Source organism: Trichoplusia ni, chromosome 5 (genome assembly GCF_003590095.1).
Source record: "Trichoplusia ni isolate ovarian cell line Hi5 chromosome 5, tn1, whole genome shotgun sequence".
Classification (NCBI taxonomy): domain Eukaryota; kingdom Metazoa; phylum Arthropoda; class Insecta; order Lepidoptera; family Noctuidae; genus Trichoplusia; species Trichoplusia ni.
The window spans coordinates 9,305,186-9,316,662 of NC_039482.1; the positions used below are offsets into that span (position 1 = coordinate 9,305,186).

The window sequence follows — 11,477 nt, forward strand, 5'->3', positions numbered from 1 at the left end:
TGCATCACGACCCGGCCAGTCCGACGCCTGCACCTTTGCGAGAAGCAACCTATATAGACGCTGATTGGCTCGCTGTATTTAGGCATCATCATGGAGTGCCATCCATACAGCGTCAGCGTCAGCGAATAGATCTCGGTAAAATGTATCTGTAATTAATAATATATGTCTAGAGAAGGACTATAAAAAAGGTCTAGAGGAGGAGTTCAGTTAGAATCAAAAAAATTTGTTCGCCTCGTAACTGATTTGAAGGTTTATCAAATGTTCTCGAGTTCATTTGATTATTTTGAATGTGTATTACATATTTCATTATTCTTATTTTGCTGCTGCTGCGGGGGTTTCACAAACTTCTAAGCCACATGCACAAAGACACCCAGACTCAAGAAAAACATTCGTTGATCAGAAAAATGCTTGTCCTACGCAAAGATCGAACCCACGACAATTCGCATTTACTGTGTTTTGCGTAATATACTCAACCTTTGTATAGTAATTAGTTAGATTAAATAACCTGCAATACATAAATGTACAAAATGAGGTCATATATCATGTAAATGGGTTTAAATAAAAAACTATTTTAGTAATGCTTCAAAACTTTATAATACAATACCAGATGACATAATAATGCCTTTAATAAAGTGTAAAAAAATATCTGCTCACTGCTAATGATTCGGTTTAATTATTTTTATATTCTGTTTTATTTTCTCTATATTTAACAATAGCACTTAACATACCTATGTTTAACAATTAAATATTCCTGATTCTTGATAAATTAAAAACCCAGGCACAGAAAAAAAAAATGCTCACCACACAAACGTTTGTCCTGGGTGGGAATCAAACCTCTTTTATAGCAGTAACGGCGACCAACCACCAGACTAACAGACAAGTAGTAGTATAAATTTTCCACCAAATTCCTTAGAAACCTGACTGTCTAAAAAATGCACTTTAGCACTCAACAATGCAGTTATCACAAAGCGTCCTCTGTGTTTAATTTCGGAACTAATCTTGATCTATATATTAGTAACGACTATCTACCGCATCTTATAGAGTTGTTTAGTTGTGGAGATGGCGATAACCTACTTACTCGTATTCTGGTAAGTTTCGTGAATTATTTATCTGAAACTGAACTGCTTTTTGCTATTATGACATACCTATATAAGAAATATCAGTGTGTTAAGCAATGTGGTCTCCATTTCTTTTAGCTTTTTTATGGTATCATGGGAAATTGTAATGGACACTCTCTCCGTCGGGGTATGGTGTAGATGGTCTCAGACCTAGTCAGACTCTTTCTGAGTAAACCTAAACCGCCGTGCAACGTAAACTGAAAAATGCACTGATTTTACTTTTTCTGCATTTCTCCAGTTTTGAATGTACTACTGTGTGTACACGGATCAGCAGGCTTACTTCCAAAGTCCTTTGTGAATTGCAAAATCATTGCCATGCACTAGCCAGGCACGGGATATGTTGCACGGCGGTTCAGGCTTAGTAAGAGTCTGACACGTCGCTTCCTCCGTTGTGGTTCCGGTTTGATCTTAAACAAGTACTATGGAACCAAACCAGCGCTGCCAGATATTTTTTTTGCAAGTCGGGATTTTGGTACATTTTGAGTGAAAATAGCGGGATTCTTCCGTCAGAAGCGGGACATAGTAAAGTTGATGTTTGATGTTCGATGTTCCGCGCGCGAACAACATAAGCGTACAAGTGTAACTTAACTCCGCGAAAAATGTATCGACCTTTTTTTTAGATTCGTATTTGGAGTGAATCCGCCCCGGGCGACGGTGAAACACCCTACGCCACTGGTTTCAAACAATAGTCTGTGTGAATCCTACGAAAGACGTAGGGTCAAGTTCTCTCCGAAAAGCGGGACCGAGCCTGTCCCGCGCGGGACATTAAAATTTGATTTAAAAATCGGGACGTCCAGCCAAAATCGGGACGTCTGGTAAAGCTGAACCAAACCATGATTGATCAAAACCATGTCAATTGAGCATAGTTCCAACTCGTACCAATACAGAAATTGGCGCCGGTATTCTCAATTCGATTGAAACGGAACTCGATACAAAGTCTCGTCACCAAGAATTTAAGAAGATGAGAAACTGGCGGAGCCTACAAAGCTAGCGGCTGAAGCCAGTGGTCGTCACGCACTAGAAATCGTTGCTGCCAAATATAAAAGGGGAATTATAAAACGACCGATTCAAAAAAGCTTTGCGACTGATGATGACATACTGTATTAATTACTTGAGAAAAAATAACGAAACTAACGACAAATATTGGTTAATAATAAAATTCAGAACGAGCTTACAAAAATGGGATTGTGATTAATTAATTTCATATATTAAAATTTTATCCGAGCGACTGCATTACTAAGTGAGCGACTACAAACACAGAGAAGGATACTTCAATATTAAGACAGAATCATTTTTTTTAAGTGGTTATACATAACGATTTAATAATAAGTTCACTTTGAGCAAAGTTTTGTAAGCTAACAACATAACGAAATATAAAATATCAATTGGCGGTTGAAAGAACATCGACTATTTTTTTAATATGACCACCTTGCTAATGTACATTTCATATCAGTCAAACAACCTGGAAGTACTAATAGATTAATTGTCTATCAGTTGTCAAAATTTGTTGACTTATACGGTTGATACGTAATAATAGAACAACTACCTGTAAACGGGCTTTAGAATCTATACTCTATACTAATATATAAAGCTGAAGATTTTGTTTGTTTCTTTGAACGCGCTAATCTCAAGAACTACTGGTCCAAATTGAAAAAATATTTTTGTGGTGAATAGACCATTCATCGAGGAAGGCTTTAGGCTATAAACCATCACGCTGCGACTAATAGGAGCGTAGATACAATGGAAAATGTGAAAAAAAAACAGGGTAGGTATAAATCATAAGTTATATCTTCTACCCACGGGGACGAAGTCGCGGGCAACAGCTAGTATATCACATAAATGTCCACTATGCATAAGGCACTGCTAGTTCGACCCCGCACGGGCACGGGAAGAAATATGCGTGATCTTCAATTGTTTTCCCCTGCGTTACAAGCCGAAGTAGTTTTATCTCTACGAATGACAATAGTTTTGTAGTTATTGTGGGCCGTCCATATCTGTTCTTTTATAGTACAGGGGTGGATGGCCCCTCATCACATTTTAGATTAAAAGTTCTCAACAACCCTTCTGCACGTTAGGCCTACGTGTCTTAGTCCCCATGCACGCCTTTACCGGACCGGTAAAGACCGATCTCATAAAGTTATCCCGTGGATGATAAGACGACCTCCGTGGTCGAGTGGCGCACGCACCGGTTTCAAGGTGTCGCCAAGGTCAGACAAGTGCTTTAGCAATTTACTTTGGGTTCAGAATAATGTCTGTGATGTTGTCCGCATTATTTATTATTATTTGTATCTCTTTATAGTCACGGGATCACTTCATGTGAAGAGACCCGGTCCTTTTTAAAGGCTTGCACGGGGACACAGGTCCAACATGTAGAGGCCTTGTTGAGAATTTTAATCTAATATGTGATGGGGTATCTACTAGGGATCATTCACCTCCGCTCTATGGGAGAACGGACATGAAGAATCCAAAGTAGATACAAAACTATTGCAAGAATGTGTGTATGAACAATTAGGCTATTATATTATGATAAGTTATGTGGACCAGTTAGTTGGATTTTCCAGAAAACTATGACACCTGCCTCTCTACACATGGTAATGTAAATAAATTGGCAGGCGGTGACTCGCCACTCACTAGATGGGCCCCCTATGATACCGTCACGATTGACAGCAGGTGGGCAACACCAGTGCGAGCGGCTAGGGGTGTAGAGAGGTGCGACACCGATTTCACCATCGCGGGTCACAGACCCGGAGCGGGTTTCCTCGTTATTACGCCATTAGACACTTCCACCCCCGAGCATATAGCTCTAGCGACCCCTCTCTAGCCAGCCAGTTAAGGCAAGAAAGAGCTGGGAGTCCCCATAAAGAGTGACCCCCTGGGGCATTCAGGTTCCGTTGTGTCGCTACTCACAAACAGCTCGCCACAAGCTGCCCTGCGGATGTATGCTCCTACATAGACCTTCAGATACATTTTTTATTTTTATCTCAAGGTTTGAAAAAGCATACTAATATGCCCTCTGGTCTTGCGTTATTGCCATGGAGAGAGAGAACGACTAGCCCCGAGGGGTTTATTATTATTATTATTAGAAAAAACTACCTTTTATCATAACAGTTAAAGCAATCTAATACATTAATGGCAAAAAAGAAACACTTTTTGTGAGATACTGGTGTCTGAAATAGATACTTAAAGAATACCTTTAACACAAATCCCACTTATACAAGGAAAAATGAAAAAAAAGTACTAGCGCCTAATCTACGTTAGATTTAAATTCACAATCTTAAGTGATTCCAACTTCCAGTTTTAGGAATGATGACTTTCACCTTTTTAGGGTTCCGTACCTCAAAAGGAAAAAACGGAACCCTTATAGGATCACTTTGTTGGCCGTCTGTCCGTCCGTCCGTCCGTCTGTCAAGACCCTTTTTCTCGGGAACGCGTGGAGGTATGAAGCTGAAATTTATATCAATTACCGTAAAACGGGGTGAATAGAGGGTTTTTTGGGGTGGATAGAAACAGAGTTTTTATTAAAATTTGGACGTTTAACTAGACAAAACATAAAGATTATACGCAAACTCACAAGTATTTCATAAAGTAAGTGTGTCTAAGCATTTTAATGTAAGAAAATATTCATGTAACCCCCTAAAAAGCACTATTCTCTATTCACCCCGTTTTACCGTACTCAAGTCTACTGTCCCTTGAAGCTGTGAAAAAATTCTAAGCCAACGCAATCAAAAGATACAGCCGTTTATACCGCAAATTTTCGACACTTGCAAGGGAATCAAAACCTACAGGGTGCTTCCCATGAACTCAGAATCTTGAAATTTGGTACGAAGCAACGTCTTATAGCATAGATAAAGGAAAAATTACGAAAACCATTTTTTTAAACTTACTACCTATTTCCTCATAAACGCGTAGAGGTATTAAATTGAAATTCATACCAAATACTCAGGTCTATAATACCTTTAAGCTGTAATAAAATCAAACTTCTATGTCAACGCAATCAAAAGAAACAGCAATTTAAGCTGCATATTTTGAAACTCGCAAGTACTCGCAAGGGAATCAAAACCTAAAGGATACTTCCAGTCGACCTATAATCTTGAAATTTGGCATGAAGCAACGTTTTATAGCACATATAAAGGAAAAATTCCGAAAACCTTAAATTTTTAGTTACATTACAAAATATATATTTATATGACTCGATTGTCGTAATGAACGAACTTTGTAAACCTTGCAGGTTTGTACGGAACCCTCGCGCGAGTCCGACTCGCACTTGGCTGGTTTTTTGAAGTGGGTACAGCTGAAAAATTTAGAAGTGGTGTTTTCCTGTTGATAAACTGGCTCTGTCCTCGCTTCTTGGAGCCCGATATCTTATCCCATCTCGTTAGATCAGATTACATCATTTTATCTATCTCTTCAGCTCCCTGTTTATGTTTTAAAAATGTCTAGACGTGTCGAGGCGTATGGCGAAGTTGTTATAGGATTTTTATTTCGCACCGTCCTCTTTCTAGAGGCGAATTACGTTTTTCGGAAGGCACTTTAAATTATTCGTACATCTGCGACCGTCGTTACTTGTAATCAGAAGCTAAAAAGTCTGACAACCTGTCTTACTAAAGGCTATCGTGTTGAAAGTACATACAACAACAGTTGGGAAAAGTGTAGAATGATGATGGTAAGGCAATAGAGTCACACAAATTGTAAACAGCAATCATTTTACTCTCATTTATCAAATGTCTCTTTGTCACAGCTTAGCAGCCACCGCCTGCAGCTGCCAAGAGAATAAGTTCCCACCGTGGTTCTTGTTCGGAGCGGCCTCGGCGAGCTACCAGATAGAAGGAGGCTGGAATGCTCATGGTAAGCTAAAATTTTCTTTTTACTAGGTGTATTCTGGTGCCATTCATCTTTCATAGCCGCAAGTTTACTAGCAAGTGCTCTGTACGACCCAAGGGAACACCTGAGATGTAATATCAAAAACATTCAGTTGCTTTAAGTCTTAATAAATCTCATATTTGGGTATCTCTTGAGTTATATTTAACTGAATTTTTTGAGAAGGCGGGAACAGGGTTACGTTTTTTTACCCTTCGGATACAGAACCCTGAACCCGAATATAATGATTGTTTTACACGACGACGTACCCTTTGACAAGTACTTAAACAAACCTTTAACAAGTTTTTAGTTTAATACATTGAATCAATACCGCTTGAAAAAATAGAACTTGTCTGTAGGCATTGAGCTCACCCTTAGTCTCTTACTTTTAGATAAGGGCGAGAGCACATGGGACAGGCTAGTGCACACGAACCCCGCGGCGATAGAGGACGGCTCGAATGGCGACGTGGCGTGCGACTCCTACCACCTGTGGATGCGAGACATCGAGATGGCCGAGGAGTTGGGGCTCACCTTGTATAGGTAAAATCGGTATAATTTAAGGGACAGGCAGGCATGTACTAGCTTTCTTTAAAGTAATTTCCCCCGCAACTAAAGAAAACAAGAACGAGAAGAGACGTGAAAGAATCTGCCAGAAAAAGGACTTCATAGTTGTGACACATGTTAACTCTGTCAGGTTCTCCATATCCTGGCCTCGTTTGCTCCCGACTGGATACCCCAACATCATCAGCGAGGACGGCAAGAACTACTACAACAATCTGATAGACGGACTGCTGGAGAAGGGGATCGAACCACTTGTCACCATGTACCACTTCGACTTGCCGCAGTCTTTGCAGGATTTGGGTATGTTTCGAATGTTTTATTGATCCATACCATCATCTAGTTAATTCGCCAATGGTAAGGTACTGACAAAATTGAAATGTAATGTTTTCTGATAGTACTTACTTATGTCAGCATACGCAAACACGATTACGGAAACAATCGCGAACACAGACAAGAACGCGGACTTGCATTTCTTGGACCACGCAAAATAAAATCCAAAACTACTATCTTTTCAATCCTAATTTAATATATCAGCGAATCTGATAATCAATAATTATTTTTACCAAATTGCATGCTTGGCTCCAAAAACCCCAGAAGATTATAATAAACTTTTGCACCGTCTTCCAGGTGGCTGGGCCAACCCCCTCATCATCGACTGGTATGTCGACTACGCAAGGGTTGTATTTTCTCTCTACGCCGACCGAGTTAAGCTATGGCTGACTCTCAACGAGCCATTCGGCATATGCGACGCAGGGTACAACTTGCAACATGCACCGTACTTGAACAACACCGACTTCGGGAGGTTTATGTGCAATAAGAATGTGATGCTGGCCCATGCTAAGACTTGGAGGGTCTACGATGAGGAATACAAACCTTTATATCATGGTAAGATGGTTTTCCGCATCACCCAAGCGGCGACCGACGGCCGCGGTGACGTCATCGGAAACTATCTATATACAAGTCAAATTACACTACCTAACGTAAAAAATTGACAATGATTGAGTTTCGTGTACAGGCAGTATTGAAGACGCCGTTTATGGCTTTCTCCGTTCTTTTCTAACCTTTCATATTTGCATACAATTCAGCATGGACGGGTTAACATTGAACGACGACGACCTCCGTGGTCGAGTGGCGTACGCACCGGTTTCAAGGTGTCGCTAGCTCTGAGGTCCCGGTTTCAATCCTCGGTCGGGTCAATGTAAAAATTAACATTTCTACATTGTCTCGGGTCTGGGTGTTTGTGGTACCATCGTTGTATCTGAATTCTATAACACAAGTGCTTTAGCGACTTACTTTGGGTTCAGAACAATGTATGTGATGTTGTCCGCATTTATTTATTATTATTATAATACCATTCGTTCATTGTGCAAAAGTATGTCTATCCTTCTAACACTTGCCTCTATCTAAGCCTGCAATTGTTGACACCAGTACAGAATGCTCAAAGGTGACATTCCATTCTCATTTGTTCACGTAACTTTGATCATTGAATCATACGATTCAGTGGTTTCCTATCAATACGATCACGAAATCACGATATAATGACAATGAATGATTTTCTGGATAGGTTAATGTATAGGTAGGTTTAATGGATAGGTTAGATCTAGATAAAATCCAATTTGAACATTGACGGTTAAAATTTTGACCGTATTCTTAAATTGGTCATTTTCAAATAAGTGGTAACTAAACAACTTGTTTTTACAGGTAAAGTATCACTGTCGACATTGTTCATCTGGTATGAACCTGCGACCCCCGAGGACCAGGAGCTCACAGATCTTGTAATAGAGCATTGGGTAATATTTCATACAACACAGATTTTTAGCTACGTATTCTATTCATTTTTTTTTATTTGATTACTTTTCAGTATCGTTTTGGTTTCCAACGAGACTGAACAAACAGCGATCCTATTAAATAACACACTTATATTTTTTTACATCACGTTATTAATTGATCCTCATTATTATGAATATTGCTATTGTTTAACTATTATATCGATTGGCAGGACAGCGTTGTTGCTAAGTTAACAAAATAAACATTCTTTCAAACCTTACTTATAGGAGGGTCGCTACGTTCACCCCATCTTCTCGAAGGAAGGTGGCTGGCCTCCAGCCATCGAGAAGTTCCTGCTAGAGGATGGAAAGAAGAAAGGTTATCCCAACCCTCTTCTGCCACCCTTCACCGACGAAGAAAAGGAACTTGTTAGAGGTATTTTCATTAAGCGCATTTTTTTAATAATATGTAAGCCAAAAATTCGCTGGCATTCTTGTTAGTCCTCCTGACAACCATTTTCATCTCGAACTCACCTCAGCTTGAATAGTCAATCTTTTCAAACATAAAGTAAGCCCATAATGACCACTTAGATAAAAGACCAAAGTCAAACATCACACACCTCGAAAAAAAAATCGGGTAGATCCACGAACGCGAAGTCAACCACGAACATGAATTTGAACACGATCAGGACCAGGAACACAAATATAGACAGAGATACGAAAGCGGTAAAGAAAATATACTCATCTCATAGACACACCATGTTTTACAGGAACCTACGACTTCTACGGTTTGAACCACTATTCATCGCGTCTGGTGAGGAAAGCGAAGCCAGGAGAAGTGTTCTCCTGGCCTTACTACGGTTCCCCTGAACTCGGCGTTGTCTTCGAGAACCATCCCGATTGGAAACAGGCTGCTCTCAACTGGTTTGCGGTAAATAAATCTTAATGAAATTCTTTTTAAACGCCTGTACCTGAAATAGTCTGCATTTGTTCATATCCTTTAGCCGTTTTTTGAAGGATTGTCTAGACTTTAAAAGAGACAGCGATTCCCGTCTATTTGTTTGTTTTTACATTTCAACTCAGGTTTGTCGGATAGGAAATGTCGTCAAAAATATGTCATGAAAAAGTCCTTCCTAATTAGTGTCCCTGGAAAATGATCTAGTCAATAACTATTCTTCTTTCAGTTGATGTTGATGATTAAATTAAACGATCAACTTTGATTACTTGAAATTATATATTAAATTGAAACGGCTCAATATTACAATGTAGATAGATAGAGTCTAGGTGAGCGACGCGTGCGCAGTGCGCGTCCGGTGCGCTCAGTTCTCCTGTGGCCGAATGACCGTTGCCGCCGTTGCCGGGCGGCGCGAGCGATCGCGCGTTGCGTTGTTGTTGTTTTAACTTTATCTTATTTTTCTCAAGAAGCGCTCTTGAGTAGTAATCTTATAACTAGTTCTGTATCTCATCAAACAATCCGGTTCCCCTTTTTTAAGCAACCTTTTGATAAAACCAAATTAATAAAAAAATTGTCTTTATTTTGCAGTTATACCCTGAGGGTCTCCTACACCAGTTGCGCTGGCTAAAGAAGACATATGGAGTTGAGGAGATCCTAATCACAGAGAATGGGTACATGGACTCGTACAAGGGTACTGATGACTGGGAGAGACTTGGCTACATAAGGGATAATCTGGAACAGGTAAAAACAGGCAACAATTGCACGATAGTATATAGTATAGAATGGCATTGAAATGAAACACAACACAGATTCTATGTTAGGAGCTTCAAGAACTTATGATAGTGTAGAACCAAATAGTATTGAAGCTGTTGACTTTCAGGTGCAACTGGCCTTGCAGGAAGGTATCAATGTAACTGGATATACTCATTGGACTCTCATGGATAACTTCGAATGGACGTCTGGATACACGTGAGTTTTGTACATGAATTTATTTGTAAACTAGCTGTTACCCGCGACTTCGTCCGCGTGGTTAGAAAATAAGATATTTTCTCGTAGTAAATCGTAGCCTATGTCTTAATCCAGGGTGTCAGCTAACTCCATACCAAATTTCATCAAAATCGGTTTAGCCGTTTTGACAAGAAGAAGTAACAAACATGCACACCAACAAACTTTCACCTTTATAATATTAGTGGGATGTTTTACAGACCAAGTGAGGGCCGACGTAACATCATCATCATCATCCTAGCCTATTTTCCAACTATGTGGAGTCGATTCCAGTGTTTTACAAGGAGCAAGTGACTATTTGACCTCCATTCAGAGTGTAGGACATAGTAAACTAATTTCAATAAATGATTTTTAATTTTGATTTGATTATGGAAACAAAATAAACTTGTTTGTTGAGTTAAATTTAACACGCCACGTTTCGTTACGGCCAAATAACAATGGCTGGGTGATTTTTTCGTTATTGAAAATGTATCGCGATTTGATTTGCTTGGCATCATACTTATTTAATTTAATTGACTTTTTCTTATTTTCCTGAGCATTGACAACAAAATAGTGTTGTTTTAAATAATATTTTGTCAAAATATAAATAAAATACATAAGTACAAAAAGTACAGTATAATCTACTAAATTTATTTTCAAAGACTTTTTTTATAATATTATTGCTTGGAAACTCGCAGAACTTAATCATCTAATATAAAATATTTTTCCTTTCAGAGTAAACTTCGGACTGTATGCTGTAGACTTTTCGGATCCGAATCGCACTCGGACACCTAGAGAGTCGGCCAAGTACTACTCGCAAGTGACGCGAGCCCACGCCCTTCTGCCTTTGCCACCACGAGACGAAGCATAGCATAAACAGGGATCTATCAAAAGATGATGAATAAAATCGGATTAAATATGTGTTGAACAAATGTTGTGTGATTTAAAACGTTGACAACCCGCGCGACAATTATATATGCACAGAAATCTTGTATAATTAACGTTGTAAAAAAAATAAAGCTAGAGTATCACTGATTAATTATTGTTATCGGTATTTATTAAACAATGTCAGAAAAGAACAGATAGCCGAGTGGTTGAGGTCACCACGCCAAACCCACTGAGCGCGAGGTGTCGCGGCTGCGATCCCGTAGGACAATCATTTGTGTGATCGACGAATGCTTGTCGTGAGTGTTGGTGTATTTGCGCATGTGATATGAATGTTCTTTAAGCCCCCTG

General features: G+C 39.4%; 1 protein-coding gene across 1 annotated transcript; it reads left to right on the top strand.

Annotated features, from left to right (window-relative positions):
* Positions 1-1,033: 1,033 nt before the first annotated feature.
* LOC113494399 (myrosinase 1-like) lies at positions 1,034-11,173 on the top strand. Its single transcript, XM_026872716.1, has 11 exons — positions 1,034-1,088; positions 5,857-5,963; positions 6,368-6,515; positions 6,670-6,836; positions 7,164-7,421; positions 8,238-8,326; positions 8,591-8,738; positions 9,073-9,233; positions 9,846-9,998; positions 10,138-10,226; positions 10,977-11,173. The coding sequence occupies exons 1-11, from the start codon at positions 1,060-1,062 to the stop codon at positions 11,110-11,112; spliced, it is 1,485 nt and encodes a 494-aa protein (XP_026728517.1). The 5' UTR covers positions 1,034-1,059; the 3' UTR covers positions 11,113-11,173.
* Positions 11,174-11,477: the final 304 nt, after the last annotated feature.

Coding starts and splice junctions, on each gene's coding strand:
- LOC113494399 (XM_026872716.1), top strand. CDS start 1,060: ATGGCGATAACCTACTTACTCGTATTCTG. Junction 9,234..9,845: donor CTGCTCTCAACTGGTTTGCG/GTAAATAAATCT, acceptor TTTATTTTGCAG/TTATACCCTGAGGGTCTCCT. Junction 10,227..10,976: donor GAATGGACGTCTGGATACAC/GTGAGTTTTGTA, acceptor TTTTCCTTTCAG/AGTAAACTTCGGACTGTATG.